This window comes from Pinus tabuliformis, chromosome 1_1 (genome assembly GCF_031772625.1).
Source record: "Pinus tabuliformis cultivar Carrire ecotype Pingquan chromosome 1_1, CPIR1, whole genome shotgun sequence".
NCBI classification, from domain to species: Eukaryota; Viridiplantae; Streptophyta; class Pinopsida; order Pinales; family Pinaceae; genus Pinus; species Pinus tabuliformis.
Genome location: NC_142297.1, coordinates 538465178 through 538488919, shown reverse-complemented (window position 1 = coordinate 538488919; position 23742 = coordinate 538465178). Strand labels below are relative to the sequence as shown.

At 38.8% G+C, this 23742-nt stretch overlaps 1 protein-coding gene and 1 pseudogene across 1 annotated transcript; both read left to right on the top strand.

Annotated features, from left to right (window-relative positions):
• The first annotated feature begins 1131 nt into the window (after nucleotides 1–1131).
• Nucleotides 1132–2678, top strand: LOC149214182 (CMP-sialic acid transporter 2-like; annotated as a pseudogene).
• A 55-nt stretch (nucleotides 2679–2733) lies between these two features.
• LOC149214181 (CMP-sialic acid transporter 3-like) lies at nucleotides 2734–3606 on the top strand. Its single transcript, XM_089392215.1, has one exon. The coding sequence runs from the start codon at nucleotides 2805–2807 to the stop codon at nucleotides 3405–3407; it is 603 nt and encodes a 200-aa protein (XP_089248341.1). The 5' UTR covers nucleotides 2734–2804; the 3' UTR covers nucleotides 3408–3606.
• Nucleotides 3607–23742: the final 20136 nt, after the last annotated feature.

Here is a 23742-nt window from a genome sequence, read left to right as displayed (position 1 = left end):
CCAGCCAAACCACACCCACAAAAATATTGCACAAAATAGGAACTGCTCAATAAGCATATGGCAGTTAACCAAGTTTCCAGTTTTCTTCTCGATGCATACACAAACAAAAGGTATGTACAGAAACATTGCAGAGGTATAATGATAACTGTGTAGAGTGCATGTATGATAGTAAGGCGCTGGCTTTCCGAAAAAAAGTTTGTTGTTGGCATAGGAAATATACAGAATGTGTATGAAAACTTTCTTTAGTTAATGATAATAACATATACACTGCCGAGGTGTATGTAAACCGATCACTGGCAAAGCATTCTAGTATATCATCCATAGGCAACAAACCCAATGCCTGGCAGAGTCGTATTTATTCAACAAAAATCAAAAAGGAATTGTCATCACACACTCGCTGTATGTGGTGGATCTAAAGCCGGGATTTACAGTCACTCTCGAGAACCTTTCCCAGAGGCAATCAATACCACACATTCAGATCACGAAGAATAAATCTAGCACAAAATTATTGAAGATCTGCCAATAGATAACCAAAACATTCAACGTCCAACTCATTGAAGGGATCAAGGATTTCCCCTCGTTATAAGATTCGTAGCAGATGGGGCGATTCTGAGAATCGCCCCATCTGCTACGATTTTCAGAATCGTCGGGTGGTCAGCCACCGCTGTGGGCGATTCTCAGAATCGCCCCACCACCCGGCGATTCTGAGAATCGCCCCATCTGCTACGAATGGTGATAACTCGCATATCGAATGAAACTTCGCATATCTAATGATAATTGCCGTTATAATTCACATAGCCGGTGTGATAACTCGGGAGATAACGGCTTCTTCTGTGGAAACTACGAGCCTCCCATCTGGGCGTACTGCAGTACCATGGAAACTCCAACGCGTACTTGACCTGAACAACAGTGATCATGTCAAATGACTGGAAATCAAAGATTAATATACCATTGGTTGAAAGGAGTACAAGTACAATCTTAAAATTTTGAATACATGAGAATTGTGGAGTAAATATGCACATTGAGCGTCAAAAATTGTCATTTTGAAAGAGAAGGAAGGAGGGCTTATGTGTTTGCCACTCCAAGTTGGGTCTTTCCCCAACTACCCATGCCGTTTCGAGGGCATACGATCGACATCGGAGCAAGATGTCTTCCAAGTCTCGTGCTTTGAATGTTCTGTTGGTTGTAGGTGATTGCATTCTGATCAGTCTTCAGCCAATTCTGGTTTACATGTCTAAAGTTGATGGCAAGTTCAATTTTAGTCCTGTGAGTGTTAATTTCCTCACAGAGGCAGCAAAAGTTCTGTTTGCCATTATCATGCTCCTGTTCCAGGCCCGAAGACAAAAAGTAGGAGAGAAATCTCTTCTCTCTCCATCCACAATATTGCAGGCAGCTCGTTCAAATTACCTTCTTGTTGTGCCAGCATTTTTGTATGCTATTAATAATTATCTGAATTTCATCATGCAACTTTATTTCAATCCAGCGACAGTGAAGATGTTAAGCAATTCCAAGGTTCTGGTTATTGCATTGCTGTTAAAATTCATCATGCGCCGGAAGTTCTCAATAATGTAGTGGGAAGCACTGGCTCTTTTGCTGGTTGGGATCACTGTGAATCGACTTCGTTCATTACCAGAGGGTCCCACTGGGTTAGGTCTTCTAGTTGCAACTGGTGCATATCTGTGTACATTACTTTTTGTTACTGTGCCATCTTTGGCCTCGGTTTATAATGAATATGCCTTAAAGAGCCAGTTTGAGACAAGCATCTACCTTCAGAACTTGTTTTTATATGGGTATGGGGCGTTCTTCAATTTTGTTGCAATCCTTGTAATGACCATCTTTAAAGGGGCAGATGGTTTGAATATTCTCCAGGGTCACTCGAGGGCAACAATGCTGTTAGTGTTTAATAATGCAGCACAGGGCATTCTTTCCTCCTTTTTTTTCAAATATGCTGATACAATCTTGAAGAAATATTCTTCAACTGTAGCAACAATCTTTACAGGCCTAGCTTCTGCTGCATTATTTGGCCATACATTAACCATTAACTTTATTTTGGGCATTTCCATAGTTTTCATTTCCATGCACCAGTTCTTTTCATCCCTTTCAAAGCCTAAAGAGCAGACAAACAATGGAACTGTTGAAATGCTGGATGTTCAACCTAATCACAGGCCAAAGGAGTCATCTTTCATAAACATGACAGCTGGAGCTACAGAGGATGCAAGTCATAGTATTGGAATGGCACATGAAAGAGAGCCACTTCTTCCCACTTAATCCTCAGGGTCAGGCAACCAATAGAATAGACAGGATTTTTTGACTCGTTATTTGGTACAGCATAGGTCAACCATTTCATTCAATCTGTAACAATAAGCAACTGTAATTTCTTATCCAGCTCCTCTGGTGTCTTCTTTATTTTCATATCTTTTGATATGCAACTCTAAAGCGGCAAGCAAAAAATTTCAAACGAGAAGCTACCTACATTGAGTTCTCTTGACGTGGTGTACTGAAGCTTACATGATGCATGAGAAATGGTCATCATTGTCTCAAGTCTTCTATCAAACAGTGTAAGTCATAGCATCATGACTAATGACTGGAAATCAAAGATTAATATACCATTGGTTGAAAGGAGTACAACTACAATCTTAAAATTTTGAATACATGAGAATTGTGGAGTAAATATGCACATTGAGCGCCAAAAATTGTCATTTTGAAAGAGAAGGAAGGAGGGCTTATGTGTTTGCCACTCCAAGTTGGGTCTTTCCCCAACTGCCCGTGCCATTTCGAGGGCATACGATCGGCATCGGAGCAAGATGTCTTCCAAGTCTCGTGCTTTGAATGTTCTGTTGGTTGTAGGTGATTGCATTCTTATCGGTCATCAGCCAATTCTGGTTTACATGTCTGAAGTTGATGGCAAGTTTAATTTTAGTCCTGTGAGTGTTAATTTCCTCATAGAGGCAGCAAAAGTTCTGTTTGCCATTATCGTGCTCCTGTTCCAGGCCCGAAGACAAAAAGTAGGAGAGAAATCTCTTCTCTCTCCATCCACAATATTGCAGGAAGCTCGTTCAAATTACCTTCTTACTGTGCCAGCATTTTTGTATGCTATTAATAATTATCTGAAGTTCATCATGCAACTTTATTTAAATCCAGCGACAATGAAGATGTTAAGCAATTCCAAGGTTCTGGTTATTGCATTGCTGTTAAAATTCATCATGCGCCGGAAGTTCTCAATAATGCAGTGGGAAGCACTGGCTCTTTTGCTGGTTGGGATCACTGTGAATCAACTTCGTTCATTACCAGAGGGTACCACTGGGTTAGGTCTTCCAGTTGCAACTGGTGCCTATCTGTGTACATTACTTTTTGTTACTGTGCCATCTTTGGCCTCGTTTTATAATGAATATGCCTTAAAGAGCTAGTTTGAGACAAGCATCTAGCTTCAGAACTTTTTTTTATATGGATATGGGGCGTTCTTCAATTTTGTTGCAATTCTTGTAATGACCATCTTTAAAGGGGCAGATGGTTTGAATATTCTCCAGGGTCACTCGAGGGCAACAATGTTGTTAGTGTTTAATAATGCAGCACAGGGCATTCTTTCCTCCTTTTTTTCAAATATGCTGATACAATCTTGAAGAAATATTCTTTAACTGTAGCAACAATCTTTATAGGCCTAGCTTCTGCTGCATTATTTGGCCATACATTAGCCATTAAATTTATTTTGGGCATTTCCATAGTTTCATTTCCATGCACCAGTTCTTTTCATCCCTTTCAAAGCCTAAAGAGCAGACAAACAATGGAATAGTTGAAATGCTGGATATTCAACCTAATCACAGGCCAAAGGAGTCATCTTTCATAAACATGGCAGCTGGAGCTACAGAGGATGCAAGTCATAGTATTGGAATGGCACATGAAAGAGAGCCACTTCTTCCCACTTAATCCTCAGGGTCAGGCAACCAATAGAATAGACATGATTTTTTGACTCGTTATTTGGTAAAACATAGGTCAACCATTTCATTCAATCTGTAACAATAAGCAGTTGTAATTTCTTATCCAGCTCCTCTGGTGTCTTCTTTATTTTCATACCTTTTGAAATGCAACTCTAAAGCGGCAAGCAAAAAATTTCAAACGAGAAGCTACCTACATTGAGTTCTCTTGACGTGGTGTATTGAAGCTTACATGATGCATGAGAAATGGTCATCATGCCATTTGACTTCATTATAGGCTAAAATAAGCACATGATGCAATAGTTAGTTAATTTAATGTCATTCTACTCATGCCATTTGGCTTAATTATAGGCTAAAATAAGCACATGATGCAATAGTTAGTTAACTAGTTTGTTGTACTTCATACTAAGTATAAATACTTATATGTTTTTTCACTAGGAAGTGGCTGCCTTCCTTCATACTAGGAAATAAGTTTTAATTAGTTTTGTTTACTTGGTACTAAGTATAAACACTCAAAAATGGTCGTATTCCTGGACACTAAGGGAAAAAAACACTAGAATTTAGTAAGAAGTTATTATAGTTAAGTAGTTTTTGTATAAAAATTAAGAGAACTAAGTTTAAGGGATTTTATTGTTTTGGTGTTTAATCATTTTTTCCTGAAATTCAAAGAGTAATTGCTTCTAATCTTGCTGGTTAGTGTGTGTATGCTTGTGATTACGCAAGGGCGACTCTAAAGAAGTGGTAATGCTAATTTTAAGTTATTTTTCTGTGTAAATATATAAATATGTTTTCTTTCTATCCATATATATTTCAATGAATTCAATTTGTTATTTTGTAACTTAGGAAATATTTCATTTTTTTATATTTGTAAATTATTTAATTTTTTTTGTAAAATAGCTATACTCTATTTTATCCACTATATTGTATTTTATAAAACATATTCATACTGTATTTTATTAGATGTAACTTATTTTCTTCCCAGTGGTTATACCTTGTTTCTTTCAATAGCCCTTGCAATTATTTCATAAAAAGTAGTTGTAGTAAATTTATATAGCAACATTGCAGCCCTAGTAATAGATTTATTTTCTACAAATAGTATATTTGTTGAATTGAATTTTTGCAAACATAAAAAACTAGTTTTATCATTGTAAGAATTTTTAATTGTTAAATTGATTTTAAACTATTGTACATATTAGTATTCAATGTTCACTAGTTTAATTGAGCCAATTATAGTATGTAATTAACTTTATATCACTTGTTAATAATTGGTAAATTCATTTAGAGACCAGTAAACGTGAAATGAATAGCCAATTTGAAAGCTCATGACACAACATTGATATATAAAGTAGATTTTATATAAGAGATTGTAGGAGCTTGTCACGTGCAATAGATTTGGATTATTGATCCGACCATTAATTCAATGGATGGTGTTTGACATCAAGATATTGAAATATGTTATTCATGAAGTAGATGGTGGGTGTTATCGCTCAGGTTGTCCCTTGGCTTCTTAAGGGATACGACCGAGGTAACCACAAACCAATCTTTCGACTGCAGGTTCTAGCCTACCTGCAGTCAGAGAGGGCTCTCTCTTTATAATATAGCTTTGTTTAAGGGTGATTTTAGGCTAGTTATGATGTACTTGGGTTTTGTTTGAAATTTGGTGGGATGGATGATGATTCAGACAGAGTTGGCCTGCATAGTAGGAGAAGTTTAGACCATTGGGCATGGAGTTAAGGATTAAGGCTGCTGGTGCATTTTCTTGGTCACAAGAGGAACTACAGAGCATTATAGTTTAAACAAGGAACAATATCAAAGCTGAAATAAGGATGAAATGGATGTCAGGGGATGAAAGATAGCTAAGCAGCTTTCATTATGCTAACAGAGGGAAGGCGAGTGAACATTATATAGGAGCAATCAAGGATTCCTAAATAACAGTCATATATGAAAGAACTAGTGTAAATATGAGCAAAGAAGTATTCATATTTAGGACTAATTCAGAGGAAAACATGGAGAAATAACAGGAATTGAGAACAGAGTACAACTAAGCAACATCTGGACTATTCTTTCTTCCTGCAATTTAGATCATGACATATAGATGATATAGCATACATAGAAACAGAAAACAAGGGAGAAAGACTTATTGTTCCATGAAGAAAGCATTAGAATTCTGCAATCAGATCTTTAGCCATCAAATCCACAAAGAGACAGTCCATAAGCCAACATTCCAGCAATCTTTGTTCATTAAATCTCTCGAAGTATACAGCGCAAGTCCAGAAAGAGGATTATCAACCAACCAACCCTTTAAACAATGAACAGGGTGGTTTATATAGAGAAAATATTCACAAAATATCTACAATCAGCAGATCTTAAACAGATCTAAGGGAATAAGTGCCTTTAATTTAACGTATCCTGAAATAAATGCATAAAGATCTATTTATGCTGCGCTGGAGGCAGCCGCACTCAAAATGAGTAAATATGGTGTCCTTTGAGCTCTATGCTGTTCATTTGGCCAAAACTGTGCTTTGATTTCTGCAGCGCTGCCCTTAGGTGGCCTTATGTGCATTAACTTTGATCTGGTGAGCCTTAATGGCTTTAAATTCCATCACTGATACTCTTTGACTTTGTTGGGGCTCTTTAATGTTCCTTTGATGTGGCTTTAATTCTCCCCTGATCTTCTTTAGCTGATACTCTTTGCCGCTACAAAATCGCCCTTGCCTGCCACTTTATGGCGAGATTTGACTGCTGTTGTGCCTTCCGTGGCCTTTAGAACTGTTTCGGCGCTTGGCCGATCAAAATATCAACAAAAATGTAGAAATGCTACATAATAAAGGAGGAATGGATGATGATAGCCTGCTGAGGCAAAAACCCTGTTGTTTAGAGCCAATCTGTGGTGGAACGATCCAAAATTGATGCAGAATGATTAAGCTTCCCTCGGAGCTAAAGTGCGCGCGGGCGCCGAACAAAACCATGAAGAAATGCCTTTTTCCCTATATAAAGTGAAAAACACTGTACATAGAAAAATCGATGAAAAATAGAGCGGGAGCGACACTGTAGCGGAAATTAAATCCGGGCCGTTGATGTGGGGATGTTATCCGACGGCTGGCGTGCAGTCGGCATATCGCATCGGCGGAGAACCATAGGGCGGGCCTTTGCACATATGCGACCGCCGATAAGCGAAAAAAGCAATGAGGCTTGCGATATGTGGAAAGTGCGGGTTTTGCAATAAAACTTAAGTTTTATGAAAAACTTAGGTTATAACAATAAAGAGGGTTTTAATGATAAAATATATATATATGCGGGATACATGGAAAATGCGACAGGAATGGCTCCCGATAGTGATATCGCTTCGGATGCGATAGCGATATCGCATAGGAGCAAGCGGAATGGGGGCATATATATATGGGGCCAACACTGCTGCTACCTCCGACAGCGATATCGCTTTGGAAGGGGGGGGGGAATCAATCAGAGGAGGGTTTATATGCATTAAAAGGGGTTTTTAAAGCATGGAAAGAGAGTTTTTATGAAGCAATAAAGGGGTATTATGCATTGGAAGGGGTCCAAAGCATTGGAAGATGGTTTAAGGAGGAAAATGAGGGTTCTTACTAAGTTTCAAATAAACTTAGTAATTGCCAAGCAATACTTATGGTTATATTTCAACCAAAGGGAGGGGATATGTATATAAGGGAATTTTTAGCATATTTTTAGTAGGGGAAGGGGAAATAGATGGGGATTTACATAATAGAGTTAGGAGTTAATATGAATTTTGTGAAGAAAGCGCTAAGGATAGAAATCTTAGGCTTTAAAGGGGAAATAGGACTTGTAGAATGAATAAGAGCACTCCTAAGCGAAGTAGACCTTTACTTAGGCAAATGATATGAAAAATGATGAAATTAAGAAATGTCAAGCAGATCTTGACCTCTTTAGGGGAAGTTAGTGAATGATTTGGGGTAAAGGATGAAGGGGAAGTTAGACATGCCTCGCTTGAGCTGCTCCGAATGGATTTTGCCTTATACTTGTGATCAGAATAGATTTAACACTTGAAAACTTGAAATGGATCACAATTCATCATTCTGCAACCTCAAAACTGCCTACCCAGCCTACTTACCTAGCATTTTGTCTTCTTTTTGTTTGGGTGCACTTGAACTAGAAAACCCAGCTTTTCAACTTTTCTTTTTGCTATCCTCCTATCTAACTCTATCCTTATTTATGCCAGGGGCTTAGATTAAACAGTTGAGCACCCTTGTTTCTCTACCTATCTAATGATCTGCCAAGATTAAACAGTTTGGACAGATATTTATTCTCTATCTCTACAACAAGCAATTTAAACCTAGGGAGGCCAAGATTAAGTTGTTTGGCCTCCCCTTAACTGTGAAACTCTTCAAAAATGGAATATTTTTTTAAAAATGGAATATAGTAGTGGCATTTGAGCTAGCACACTTTCCTGGCCTTTTGTTTGGGGTTCATTTCATTTATTTTTCTCTTTGGCCAATTGATTCTTTTTGCCCTTTGATTATTCTTTTAGGGCATACCCTCTTTACATTTTTTTAAATTTTCTGAGTTTTCTTGGAAATATGGAACCTTTGCAGCATGGAAAGAATGACATATTTGGCATGTAAACAGTCAATCATGAAATATGAAACCTATTGTAATAGGAGGCTAACAGTGGCTCCACTTGGGGATGGCTTTTCCAAATGAAAAGCCAAGAACAACAGGTCAGAATGCCTTAGTCTTCAACTGTTGCTGTAATCTGAAAACTTCCTTCTTCTTTGATGCTTTTGACTAAATTCTTGTAAGCTGATATGCAGTATCCTTTTTGAGCTGATTTGCAGAAAAATTACAGCTCTGCTTCTTGCCTTTTGGGTGCTTGTAAACATATTCAAATCTGCCTGAGCATTTTTTTTGAAATTAATTCAAAACAGAGATCAAATGGTGCATTTGCTTTGATCCTTCCTTCAAAATTTGCTGCGTTATTCCCTTATCGGACTGCTGTAAATGAAAATGCTGAAAATACAAATAATAATGTACAAAAATAATATACAGCTGCATTATGTACATCAAAAGGGGTCATGATAGTGCTTTAGCATTCGGCCATTGACAGGGCCTTCTTCAACTTTTGTGCCATCCAAACTCTTGAGAAAATATGTGTTATTGCCTTGCACAGCTTGAATAACATATGGCCCTTTCCACAGGAAATCGAATTTGCCATGCTTTCCTTTGTCCTCTCTCCTTGAATCCCACCTTAGCACTTTGTTGCCTATGTAGAAATCTTTAGCCTTTTCTCTTTTATCAAACATTTTCTTCAGCTTCTCTTGTAAAATCTGAGCTCTGTTATACACTTGCTCCCTTGTTTGCTGTAGATGGATTGTTTGATTGATTCTTCTTTGGATATCATTGGGCTCAACCTGAATCTCTTGCAGTAATTTGATAACAGGGATTCCCAAAGATGAAGGGAATCTTGCCTCCATTCCATAAACTAACTCATATGGGCTTGCTCCAATGGATCTCTTAGTTGTCAATCTATCAGCCCATAGTGCATTTGTGAGCTTCTTGTGCCAATTCTTTTTATTCTCCTCCAAGACTTTCTTGATGATATTGATGAGGCTTTTATTGGATGATTCGGCTAAGCCATTACCTTGAGGGTAATAGGCTGTGGAGTGACCTAAGGAAATGTGGTATTTGTGGCAAAAACTGATCATTTTCTTGGATTTAAAGGCAGCAGCGTTGTCTGTAATGATTTTTTCGGGATAGCCAAATCTAGACAGAATGTTGGATTCTAGGAATTGGATGATGGTTGAGTCATTGGCTTGCCTACAAGGGATGGCCTCAATCCACTTGGTAAAGTAATCTGTGGCTGTTAAAATCCATTTATGCTGGCCAGAAGAGGATGGGTGGATTTCACCAATGAAGTCTAAACCCCACTGCTGGAATGGTTTCTCGGTTGAAATGGGCTTAAGGGGTAAGGGCAGCAGCTTTCTTTTGCCTTCAAAGATCTGGCACTTATGGCAAGACATCACAAATTTTTTCACATCAGCAAACAGAGAGGGCCAATAGTAACCAGCCCTTAGTATCTTATCAGCAGTAGACTTCCAATATAAGTGCCCTCCACAGTCCCCTGCATGAAATTATTTCATAACACTATCAGTTTCATTTAAAGTTAAACAGTTCAGCAAAATTCCTTCATGATTCTTCCAAAACAGGGCACTATCTAAGACACAAAACTTTGATGCTTTCATTTTTAAGAATCTCTTTTTGGTTCTGGACAACCCTGGAGGAGCATGTAGGTTTAACAATATAAAACAAATATCAGCATACCAAGGTGATTGCAAGAAGTCTTGACTGATCTGTGGAGTCGCCAGCTCCTGTTCGTTGTCCAGTTCATTTATGTCTAGGGCTTGAAAATTTGTTTCGGTCATTAGTTTGGATAGACCTTGTCCGTTTATCAGTTTAGTGGGCTTGATTTCAATGTCATATTCCAGGATATTAGCAATCCATTTGCCCCTTTTGCCTTCAATTCCTTCTTGAGTTAGGATGTCTTTTACAACAGAGTTTGGAACATATGCAATGACATGGGAGTATAAGATGTAAACTCTGAAATCTTTGATGGCCTTAACAAGGGCATATGCTTGCTTCTCCATGATTTGATACTTCAAGGGCGCATCCCTAAGGGCTCGGCTGAAGAAAGCAATGGGCTTTTCATTTCCCTGGTCATCTTTCTGTAATAAGACAACAGCTATGGTATGTTCAGATGCAAAGGAAAAAATGATGAAATCTTTATCAAATCTCGGGCTTGTGAGGACTGATGTTTGCGTTAAGGCTATCTTGATGCCCTCAAAGGCTTGTTTGGCTTCCAAAGACCATTTAAATTTAGAATCTTTCTTCAGCATGTTGTTTAACAATCTTATCAGCTCGGCCAGATTTGGAATGAATCTTCTCAAGAAATTAATCTTCCCTAGAAAAGCCTGCAGTTCTTTGATGTTTCTTGGATAAGGGACCTGAAGAATGGCTTGAATTCTATTCGGGTCAATCCTGATACCATCTTTTGAAATGATATGGCCTAGCAATTTGCCTTCCTCTAGACCAAACAGTGATTTCTTGGGGTTTAAAGATATGCCATATTTCCTACAATTAAGGAATACTTGTCTCAGATGTTTTAGATGTTCTTGGTCTGATTTTGAAAATGGGGTAAGATCGTCAAGGTAGACTACTAAGAAATCATGGATCTCTTTGGAAAAGGCTATATCCATGGCTCTCTGAAAAGTGGCACCTGCATTTTTTAGTCCGAAAGGCATTTTGACATATTTAAAGGTTCCCCACGGTGTTGTGAAGGCTGTTTTGTCCTGATCATCTGGGTGAACTAATATTTGATTAAATCCTGAAAAGCCATTAAGCAATGAAATCCTAGAAGACCCCACAACCCTTTGTAAAATATGGTCCATCTTGGGTAAAGGGTAATGGTCTTTGAGAGAGACTTGGTTTAAATTTCTTAAGTCAACACACAATCTAATCTCACCTGTTTTCTTCCTTGCGGGCACTAAGTTGGATACCCATTCTGAGAATCTAATGGGTACAATGATTCCAGCCTCAAACATTCTCTTTACTTCTTTCTCAATCAAGGGAAGAAGCACAGGATTGATTCTCCTTAGTTTCTGTTTGAAAGGCTTTTGATTTGGTTTCAAAGGTATGGTATGTTGAATGACTGAAGTGTCATAGGACTTGAGGTCCTCATAACTCCAGGCAAAAACATCTTGGAACTCTTTAAACAGGTCAACATACTTTGGCTTTTGATCAGGAGGCAAAGACTTGGACAGTTTTATCATTTTGGGCTTTTCTGCTGTCCCAATATTACAGTCTTCAATTGCAGCGTTTAAGGGTTGCATCTTTGGCTTTTTGGGGACATCGTTTGCATCAAAAATATCTTCTAAGGGAGTCAGGCCCGTGGGCAGAAAGTTGTCTTTCAATTCAATAATTTCAGCCTCTGCTTCAGCTATTTCATCCAAATTCATTTGTTTCAGCTCTTCTATGTTCTTGTCATAAAAAATGGTTGGGTGCAGCATTTGATTTGTTGCTTCAGCTGTTATAGTCTGCTCATTTTGGCTCATTTGCTGTTGTGGGTCATCCATGGCATCTGTATCAATCTTTAGGCTTGAAAATTCTTGCTGTAAAGTAAGAAAATTGTTAATCTGCGTATCATCTTCAAAGACTTTCCAGTCTTTGACATTATTTGGGACTGCAGGCCTGTTTTTTATTTCTGCTGTGAAATGGTGATTGGGCTCAAATGGCAGCTTGCATGTGCTGGCAAAAGTTGCTAGGCTGTGCGCATGTAGATTATGGCTTCTTGAGACTTTAGTTAGTAGGGATTCTGAGAAGGTATTGAGTATTTCAGTGGCAACGCTTTTGTAAGCTCTCAATCTCTTGTCATTTGCAACAAAATTTCCCTTTACTTGTTGTATAATCAGATCTGAATCTCCTAGAATTTAAACTTTTTTTGCTCCTAGATCTCTGATGAGTTTAAGGCCTAAAAGGAGGGCTTCATACTCTACCATGTTGTTGGTACATCTGAAATTTAATCTATAGGCATGACCCTCTGCATGGTTGGTTTGCCTATTATGGATCCACACTCCTGCCCCTGCTCCTAGTTTATTTACCGAGCCATCAAACTCTAAATACCATAGGATTTCTTGGTCCTGACTAGTATTGGGAGTTGTAATCATTTTTGGAGTGGGCAGATTTGAGTTTTCTGTTTCAGGTAGTTTTCCTTGTGTGCTGGTTGCATCAATTGTTTTAATAGTTTCAAGGCTTTGGGCAACCGATTCTTCATTTATGCATATTTCTTGCTCTAAAGCCAAAGGCTTATCATCAGTTGGAGGACAACTATCATCATTAAACAAGATAAAAGAATCCATATCAGAATGGATTGAATAAATAGGAAAGTTTTGGGGCTTTTCCTCACTACTTACCACATATTTCATAAGTGTTTCCCTATACAGTCTCTTTGGTTGCCCAAAGACTGATATAGTGGCATAAGAGAGGTCTAATTGGAGAGATCCTTGGAGTTTTGCTCCCCAAGATCTTGATAAGAGCATGCCATATTTTGGTGGAATGTCAGCAACCACCACGTCCATTAGGATTGTTTTGTTGGGATATTGGACTAAAGACACACATAAGTCTTTGATTAAGCCTAAACACTTGACTTGGCTAGAATCAAATGAGAACAGGTCTTTGTATGGTCTAGTAACATCAAGGTTTAGCTTCTCCATTACAGCTTTGGGCATTAGGTTGTGTGAAGCACCTGAATCAAACATTGCATTGTGCAAGACTTTATCATGTATGTGCAAACTGACATAAAAGGGTAAAACAGCTCCATTTGCTGATTTGCCATCGACTTCAGGACCGAAAAGCAGCTCAGGTTGATCATCTAAGACATTAACATCATCCCTATTCTCTGGCATTTGCAGCGATCTTTTGATTTGCTGTCTATATACATCATGTTTAGCAAGCTCAGAGAGAGGAATAGATATCTTTAGTTTACCAATTTCTGCCTCTAAATCAAATGGTTTTTCTGATTGGGTTTTAGTATTGTGACTGGCAGATTTTCCCTTTTCAATTGCACTTTCAGTGATTTTCTCTTGGTCTTGAGTGTTATCTTGAAGTATTTCTATTTTGGAAAGGCTTTGAGGAGTGTTGTTTGCATTTTCTTTTGTGGAAGAGGATACAAAAGGCTGGCTTAAAGACATGCACATCTGTTACATCCTCTAGAGTTACTTCTTTTGGTTTTGAGACTGTTTTTTCAGAGGGTTCTGTGAAAACAGCTTTTTCCTTTAATTTCTTTGGCTGCTTAGCATCCTTTGGTTTGATGGTTTCAGGCACATCTATGGTTCTAGTTCTCAATTTGTACTGCTTGTGGACTTCATATACTGCTGCATCATAGCCTTCTCTAATGTCAAATGATTCTCCAGACTTGGTCTGGAATTGATTGATATCATGATCATCTTGGTCTTCTTGGGTTAGAAAAACTTGTTGCTCGCCCTTCAAACCCATCAAGTTGATATGAGAGTCCTTGGTTGGCTCACTATAAGTGGATGCTTTAGCATAGTTTTCATGGAAAGGAGGTCTGATATCTTGGTCTGGGCCAGCCCTTCCAACGTTTGGGTTTTGGTTTTTCCTAAAATTTGGGTTTCTGATAGTATTGGTTTGTTGTCCTTCCCATGATTCTTTTTTTTCCATGGTTCCCATTCTATCTTAAAAACTGTTCACCTTATTGAAGATTGCATCCAACTTTTGCTCAAATGCTGGGGGTTCTTCTTTAAAAGTCGTTCTTCTATCGGCTCTTGCTCTGTTTCTTTTGACAATCAGGTTTGCCTCCACACTAACAGCTACATTCTGCATGTCTGCTAAGATTTGAGGGGCTCTCTCCCTCAATTGATATGCCATGTCAGTATCAAAACCATCTAGTAATTTATACAAAGCAAGATCAGGTGGAGGTCTGAGGTTCTGTGGGATTGCATTATAAACATTGTTAAATCTTGCACAATAGTCTAAGACAGCCTCTTGAGGGCCTCTTTTGATAGTATCATATTCTGATAATATGTGCAGGGGATCCTTCTTTTTCTCCCATCTATTAAGGAATGTTTGGTAAAGAGCCTCTGGATCAGCGATGGAATTTGCATGGAGAGCTCTAAACCAGGGTCTTACATCACCTGTGAGACTTTGGACAAAAATCTTCATTATTACATGATCATCATCTATTTCATAACTCTCAAAATAGTCCTGCATTTTCTTGGTGTGTTGCAGGGCTGTGCAAGAACTAGTACCATCAAAATATGTGATTTTAGTTTGGTAATCCTGAGGCATAGCCCCAGGATTAGCAAGCAGCTGTAAGGGTGCATATCTATTCGCCATATTCACAGGGATAAGTGGAACGACTGGAACAGTAGTAATAACAGTGGTAATGGGAGTAGTATGTGCAGTGAATGGAGGAGTGGAACAGGTGCTTTGAAAGGTGGGTGATGAACTAGGGGAAGTACGGTTTGAATGAAATAAAACTTTGACCGGGGTTGGAACACAGCTAGCTGAACTGTTTCAGGACTAGAATCAGCAAAATCTTCTCTTCGCTCTAGCTTCCTGAGGTTCCTTGGGATTATATTGGGATTTTCAAAAGCAGCTGGGGGATTTGGGTCTGGATTTGACCTTGTATAACGTGAATTCTTCTTTGGAGCCAGCTTCTAACTTATTTTTTTGGAATTTTCTAAAGATTTCCCCAGCGGAGTCGCCAATATGTTATCACTCAGGTTGTCCCTTGGCTCCTTAAGGGATACGGCCGAGGTAACCACAAACCAATCTTTGGACTGCAGGTCCTAGCCTACCTGCAGCCAGAGAGGGCTCTCTCTTTATAATATAGCTTTGTTTAAGGGTGATTTTAGGCTAGTTATGATGTACTTGGGTTTTGTTTGAAATTTGGTGGGATGGATGATGATTCAGACAGAGTTGGCCTGCATAGTGGGAGAAGTTTAGACCATTGGGCATGGAGTTAAGGATTAAGGCTGCTGGTGCATTTTCTTGGTCACAAGAGGAAATACAGAGCATTATAGTTTAAACAAGGAACAATATCAAAGCTGAAATAATGATGAAATGGATGTCAGGGGATGAAAGATAGCTAAGCAGCTTTCATTATGCTAACAGAGGGAAGGCGAGTGAACTTTATATAGGAGCAATCAAGGATTCCTAAATAACAGTCATATATGAAAGAACTAGTGTAAATATGAGCAAAGAAGTATTCATATTTAGGACTAATTCAGAGGAAAACATGGAGAAATAACAGGAATTGAGAACAGAGTACAACTAAGTAACATCTGGACTATTCTTTCTTCCTACAATTTAGATCATGACATATAGATGATATAGCATACATAGAAACAGAAAACAAGGGAGAAAGACTTATTGTTCCATGAAGAAAGCATTAGAATTCTGCAATCAGATCTTTAGCCATCAAATCCACAAAGAGACAGTCCATAAGCCAACATTTCAGCAATCTTTGTTTATAAATCTCTCGAAGTATACAACGCAAGTCCAGAAAGAGGATTATCAACCAACCAACCCTTTAAACAATGAACATGGTGGTTTATATAGAGAAAATATTCACAAAATATCTACAATCAGCAAATCTTAAATAGATCTGAGGGAATAAGTGCCTTTAATCTAACTTATCCTGAAATAAATGCATAAAGATCTATTTATGCTGCGCTGGAGGCAGTCGCATTCAAAATAAGTAAATATGGTGTCCTTTGAGCTCTGTGCTGTTCATTTGGCCAAAACTGTGCTTTGATTTCTGCAGCGCTACCCTTAGGTGGCCTTATGTGCATTAACTTTGATCTGGTGAGCCTTAATGGCTTTAAATTCCATCACTGATACTCTTTGACTTTGTTGGGGCTCTTTAATGTTCCTTTGATGTGGCTTTAATTCTCCCCTGATATTCTTTAACTGATACTCTTTGCCGCTACAAAATCTCCCTTGCCTGCCACTTTATGGCGAGATTTGACTGCTGCTATGCCTTCCGTGGCCTTTAGAATTGTTTCGCCGCTTGGCCGATCAAAATATCAACAAAAATGTAGAAATGCTACATAATAAAGGAGGAATGGATGCTGATAGCCTGCTGAGGCACAAACCCTATTGTTTAGAGCCAATCTGTGGTGGAGCGATCCAAAATTGATGCAGAATGATTAAGCTTCCCTTGCAGCTAAAGCGCGCGCAGGCGCCGAACAAAACCATGAAGAAATGCCTTTTTCCCTATATAAAGTGAAAAATCATTGTACACAGAAAAATAGATGAAAAATAGAGCGGGAGCGACACTGTAGCGGAAATTAAATCCGGGCCGTTGATGTGGGGATGTGATCCAACGGTTGGCGTGCATTCGGCATATCGCATCGGCGAAGAACCATAGGGCGAGCCTTTGCATATATGCGACCGCCGATAAGCGAAAAAAGCAATGAGGCTTGCGATACGTGGAAAGTGCGGGTTTTGCGATAAAACTTAAGTTTTATGAAAAACTTAGGTTATAATAATAAAGCGGGTTTTAATGATAAAATATATATATGCGGGATACATGCAAAGTGCGACAGGAATGGCTCCCGATAGTGATATCGCTTCGGATGCGATAGCGATATCGCATCGGAGCAAGTGGAATGGGGGCATATATATATGGGGCCAACACTGCTGCTACCTCCGACAGCAATATCACGTCGGAAGGGGGGGGATTCAATCAGAGGAGGGTTTATATGCATTAAAAGGGGTTTTTAAAGCATGGAAAGAGGGTTTTTATGAAGCAATAAAGGGGTATTATGCATTGGAAGGGGTCCAAAGCATTGGAAGACGGTTTAAGGAGGAAAATGAGGGTTCTTACTAAGTTTCAAATAAACTTAGTAATTCCCAAGCAATACTTATGGTTATATTTCAACCAAAGGGAGGGGATATGTATATAAGGGGATTTTTAGCATATTTTTAGTAGGGAAGGGGAAATAAGGAGGGATTTACATAATAGAGTTAGGAGTTAATATGAATTTTGTGAAGAAAGCGCTAAGGATAGAAATCTTAGGCTTTAAAGGGGAAATAGGACTTGTAGAATGAATAAGAGCACTCCTAAGCGAAGTAGACCTTTACTTAGGCAAATGATATGAAAAATGATGAAATTAAGAAATGTCAAGTAGATCTTGACCTCTTTAGGGGAAGTTAGACATGCCTCACTTGAGCTACTCCGAATGGATTTTGCCTTATACTTGTGATCAGAATAGATTTAACACTTGAAAACTTGAAATGGATCACAATTCATCATTCTGCAACCTCAAAACTGCCTACCCAGCCTACTTACCTAGCATTTTGTCTTCTTTTTGTTTGGGTGCACTTGAACTAGCAAACCCAGCTTTTCAACTTTTCTTTTTGCTATCCTCCTATCTAACTCTATCCTTATTTCTACCAGGGGCTTAGATTAAACAGTTGAGCACCCTTGTTTCTCTACCTATCTAATGATCTGCCAAGATTAAACAGTTTGGACAGATATTTATTCTCTATCTCTACAACAAGCAATTTAAACCTAGGGAGGCCAAGATTAAGCTGTTTGGCCTTCCCTTAACTGTGAAACTCTTCAAAAATGGAATAGTTTTTCAAAAATGGAATATAGTAGTGGCATTTGAGCTAGCACACTTTCTTGGCCTTTTGTTTGGGGTTCATTTCATTTATTTTTCTCTTTGGCCAATTGATTCTTTTTGCCCTTTGATTATTCTTTTAGGGCATACCCTCTTTACATTTTTTTAAATTTTCTGAGTTTTCTTGGAAATATGGAACCTTTGCAGCATGGAAAGAATGACATATTTGGAATGTAAACAGTCAATCATGAAATATGAAACCTATTGTAATAGGAAGCTAACAGTGGGATTGAAACAAAAAAAAACATAGCACCGTTGATGTTGATGTTATGGTTGAGAACATGTTGAATTTATACTTAGGAAAGAAAAATGATATTCTACCAAAAACATTAATGTGTTTATTTCTTCATAAACAACTTTATTTGGCACATAAAAATTTGGTTTTACTAGCATTTTTTTAAAAGATTGAAATTTAACCCTAAAAAGAAAAATCATCGTTCCAGTATCATCACTTTTTCGTTTTGAAGCTATTTTTGCATGAAAATTTTGTAGTAAATTTCGTAGTCACTGCCATTTTTAAAACATGTTCAAAATTGACCCCTAAAAAATAAAATCATCGTTCCAGTATACACACTTTTCGTTTTTAGCACTGTTTTTGATGTTTTTTCAGGGTTTTTTGGCCAGAGTTCTCGTTTTGAGTTTATAGTTCCCGTTTCAAAGTTTACATTGTTGCTAAGCAAGGAAGGTGTTTTAGTGTTGCAATACTACTACGACACCTTGTATTTGTATCACCCTATGTCACGTTGTTGATGTCTAGCCACTATGACTGACTGCCACTACCCAACAACCGCTACGCAACTCTAATGCTATATCTGTGCTACTACTGATACTGTTGTATTGTTGCCAACTCTGCATCTGCACTATAACTCCCTCTCAATTGTTGTTGTTTCTACTACGACTACTGCAATTTAGGAGCAGCCTAAATATTAAATCAAATATGTATCTATCACCTGAGTATCTGACTGCTACTAGCCTCTGCATTGTCCACTGAAGAATCTGCACTACTTCTAAATCTACACTGAGCCACCTGCTATGCTGTTAACACTACATCCGTTCTCCTCAACACCTCACTGCAACTAGTATACTAATTATTACACATCATTTTGTCACTGTCCCTGTACTCCTCGTTCCATGATCCTGGAGGACCTCTACAGTGAACCCTACATGCTTTCCTATCATGAAGAAACTCCCATTATGTCCTTCTTCATGAGCAGAACGATTCCCTTTTGCATCATTTCCTAAGAATCTTCCATTTACCCCAGTTTACAAGACTGACGCTAATGACATGTTTCCTCCTCGCGCCTATTTGCAGAGATTAAAGCTAGGACTAACATTGTACGGCACTACTGATCCTTTTCTCAGTCGCGTCGATCCTCTTTTGGCATTTTTTTTAAATATGGGGTCAAAGCTTCCAGGTCAAGAAGCTTCGTAACAGAAGTCTGGTAGATGGTTGGGCTGGATGGAGCCAAGGAAGTCAGTTTGAGCTCCTTTCCCCTATTAGGATGGAACAAACCCAAGAGATAAGGCCTTCCCCCATGATAAGAGGAATCATCTCCCCTCCATCCAAGCTATATAAACCCCTCCTTTTACAAGCAAAACTAGTTTCAGTCTTAGTATTTTTGGAGCTTGAATAATCAGCAAGACATCTATAGCTTGTAGCTCTCTAGTTTATGTTTGAGGGAGAATAATGTGTTTGGTTTGGTTTGAGACTAAAGGGAAGAAGCCTTAAAACTTCCATTGTTGGGGCTATCCATGAGATGCTAGCAGAAGTGTGGGAACCCGGATACGTTGGAGGAGACCAGCAACGTCAAGGCATTGGTTGTAATCTCTTTCTAAACTTATATGAATACAACTATTGATTGATTTCCTACATTAAAGTGTTATCTTACATTTGATGGCTTAATGTTACTTGACTTGTTAAGTAGGATTAATGCAATTTGTATCCTATCACGTTTGTTGTTGTTTTTTGTTTGCTTCTTTCAGGCATTCGAAGGAAGGAAACGAAAGGTAGCTAGAGTAAGGAAGCAGGATCATCACCAAGCGGAATAACATTCTAAGAGGTAGGCCCTCTTATTTGATTCTAGTTTAAGGAAGTTTTCCATAGATTGTTTGTTTGTGGCTAGACCTGCTCTCTCGGGCTAGAGGAATTGTCTGTGTCCGCACCGAGAATTTACCTGCACCACAAATTGGCAACTCCAATGGGGAGTCAATCCTTCTGTTTGATTGATTGTCATTTTATGGTTTTGTGTGAACTTTTCTAGTATCACCATTTCCCTTTAGTTTTCTCTGATTTGCCTGGTTTACTACTCTGTGTCTGAAATTGATAGTGGAAAGTTTGGTTTTAGCCTTTGATTTTCTTTTCCTTGAATCCTCGATCAGCGCGTTTATTTTTCTGACATTTGCTCTGATCGGCGCGAATTTCTCTAAAACAGTCGCGCCGACGCCCTTGTGGCCCTTGCTTTCAGTTAGGTATTTGCGTTGATTCCTATAGGTGAAGGTCAGAGTTTCCCCTAGATCATAACCAATGTGTCTTTCCCTCTTAATTTATGCCTCTTAGCTTGTTCTTCCTGTGTTCTCCCTAACTGGAAAGCTTCATTGGCTTGGTTTATATGCTTGTTTGGTTTGCCTTTTCTTCACTTGGTTTCTTAAGTCCTTGGATGGTTTGTAGCCCTAAGGAATCTAGGTCATCATCCATTTAGCTGTTTGTGTGCTCAACAAGTCAAGTTGTTGGTTAAGTTGTTCCTTGCATTTTGTTTTTAGTCCTTTTGTTGCTTTGATTTCCATTTAACAAGTTTGAAGAGTTTCATTTGTTGATTAAGCGTCTCTTTTTGGGTATAGATCACATTTCTCATCTTGTTTTTGGTTGAGTCTTTGCATCATTAGTTTGGAAGTAATTCTCGTTTGTGCTTTGCATTTTCTTGAGGTTGATTGTTTTGAAAAAAAACAATCATTAAAATGTTTGTGAAAGATTCATTTTATCATTTCATTGAAAAATTTATAATTCTAGTTTGCTGAATCAATATGTTACATTAGCTAGCATCATTGAAGACTAGAGTTGCATCATCATTTGCATTGGAAAAGAAATGAATTCTCTTTACTATTGAAAGGACTACTTGAAGTGCGTTTGATAGGAAATATAGGAATTGGAAAGAGTTTTTCATCATTTTGTTTTCAAAAAGCGAAGTAGTGAAAAGGTCACTTTTCTTTCAATTGCTTGTTTGTTGCATTAATTGTGTTTTCTACTCTCATTAGTGTAAACATTTCATCGAATTAAAAGGGTCTTGTCTCATTTAGTTGCATATAGGAGTTTTTCGAGTCATATCGGTAAGGCATGAAAACCGAGACATATTTTCAAGATAAACTTTAAAATGTATTCAATTAACCTAAGATGCATTTGAAATCTAACAATCACATTTAGAAGGTCTAGGCAACAAATGTGTTCTGGCATTTTTAAACCTAGCATTGTTGTTCTCTTCGGCACTAGAAAGCACTAGTACGGACTTGTGCTCCCTGTACCGTCACGTATATCCAATCCTTTATCCATAGGAAGCTGTGTCTACCACCTTGTAAACGTGATACACTGAACATAACATTCGGGGAGATTTTCCTGCCCGTACTTCTTGGTTCGCCGAGAGTTATTCTGCAGTTCACAGTTGCCTGGTAATCCTTTTTGCCTAGATTATCCTGAGTAGTCATTTTGATCCTTTTTACTCTCTAAATATAAAATATCATCCGAGCACTTGTCCTTTCGAGCTCATTTTAAACCGAAAGTGATCGAGTCACCTTTGCTTTTTCTCGACTCTTAAAACATGAAAAAGCACCAGTTTGTTTTTGCGTCTTAAAAAATTGTTGCCCGCGATCATATAATATTCTTATTAGTATTTTTCTAGACCACATCGTGAGTATACCTTTAAATACATTTTAAAATCCTTGGAATCAATCTCTCTCTTCTTGTTAATTGAGACAAAGTCATTGTGGTTGAACCATCAGGTTCGCCAAGTTCCTTTTCCTCTCTTTTGTCTGAAAGATTGTTTAAGGAGCCCTTTCTTGAATTACCGCAGTCACTTGAGGATCAAGGTGTTGAACTTGGAATTGTTCTGAGCATTAAACCTTTGTCATCTCGTCCTCCTCCTCCCTCGGATACTGAGTCACTTTTTGACATTGGCCCAGAATCTCCGGATAATCCTATCTAGACTCTCGAGAGTCCACTAACTTCTGAAGGTGAGCTAGGACTGGTTGTTTATCCTCTAAATCCTTATGATATCACCGCAGTGTCCATACAATCCATATAATCAGTCAGGTATTCCTTTGGAATTATCCCCTCGAACATCTTCGGTTTTTCGTCATCATTTGTTTCCACCCATGGAATCAGAAGGTGAGATCCCAGTCTCCTCTCCAAGTCACTCGGAGGTTTCCACTCCACACGCTGTTGATGAGCAAGAATATCCTTTCCCTCCTGAAGGTTTCTCTTACACAAGAAGCATTCCGACCAATGTTCATCCTGAGTTACCACGTAATTACATGACTTTAGCTTAGTTGGTTTCAGGTACACCTAGTGCCTCATCATTATATCACAACCCTATATGGTTGTCTTGCGTTATGCTTACCTCAGGTTCATTCATTCAGAACCTGACCTCCAAACCGATTGTGCATACTGCAGTTACTTCAGTTCTAGTGCAACCCACCACCCCGAGTCCTCTTGTTTCGTCGATCCAAGTAATCCGTCTGGTTCAACCGACGGCCTCGATTCATGTCTCTGTGAGTTCTTCAATCCCTCCAGTAAGTGGACAGGTTGTGCCACTGTCTGGGGGGAAAAGTCCCAATGTTTCTATGATGTCTAGCACAATCAATGTGAGTGGCTCACAAACTCACATGGCCAGGATGAACCAGCCCTCTTATGGTACCATTCTAAACCCTGTTGGTCTTGCTAGATCGCGTAATGTCCAATACCAACAACTGAACCCTGTTAGTTGATCTAGGTCAAGTAATGTCCAGTACCAACAACCTAATATGGCTCAGGTTCAGTACCAACATCCTTGTGTTCCATATGGTTCACAAGAGATGGTTAATCCGCCTTACGTCCCTCATCCTGGACCATATGTTCAGCCTGGTCCATCTGCTGCACCTAGTGGATACGGCAAGATACAGTTCGGGAAATTTCAAGGTGCCACTCCAAGAAATGTTCAAATACCCTTGCAGCAGCAAGGGAAACCTTCATTGCAGTAAGGGCCATCCATGTAGCAGTAAGGGCAGATAGTGCCGCAATAAGGAAAACTGCAACAACCACAGGGGCAACCCTTGCAACCATTACAACAAACCATGCAGTCGCAAATGCAGTATGTTCAACAATCCTCCCAACCTATGTACTTGCAAGGTCAATTACTGCAGCCACAGGGACATCCTTTACAGCCGTAAGGTCAGCCCTTGTAGCAACAAGGTCAACCCAGGCAACAAAAACCCTTATACTCATATCAACAGGGTCAACCTTTGCAAAGGACAGGGTCAGGGTCAAGTCCTACAATAGCAAGCCCAAAATCCTTATGTCCAAGGGAAACAACTTCAGAATCCTTTTGTCCAAGGGCAACAAGCCCAAAATCCTTATGTCTAAGGACAAC

Coding starts and splice junctions, on each gene's coding strand:
- LOC149214181 (XM_089392215.1), top strand. CDS start 2,805: ATGTCTTCCAAGTCTCGTGCTTTGAATGTTCTGTTGGTTGTAGGTGAT.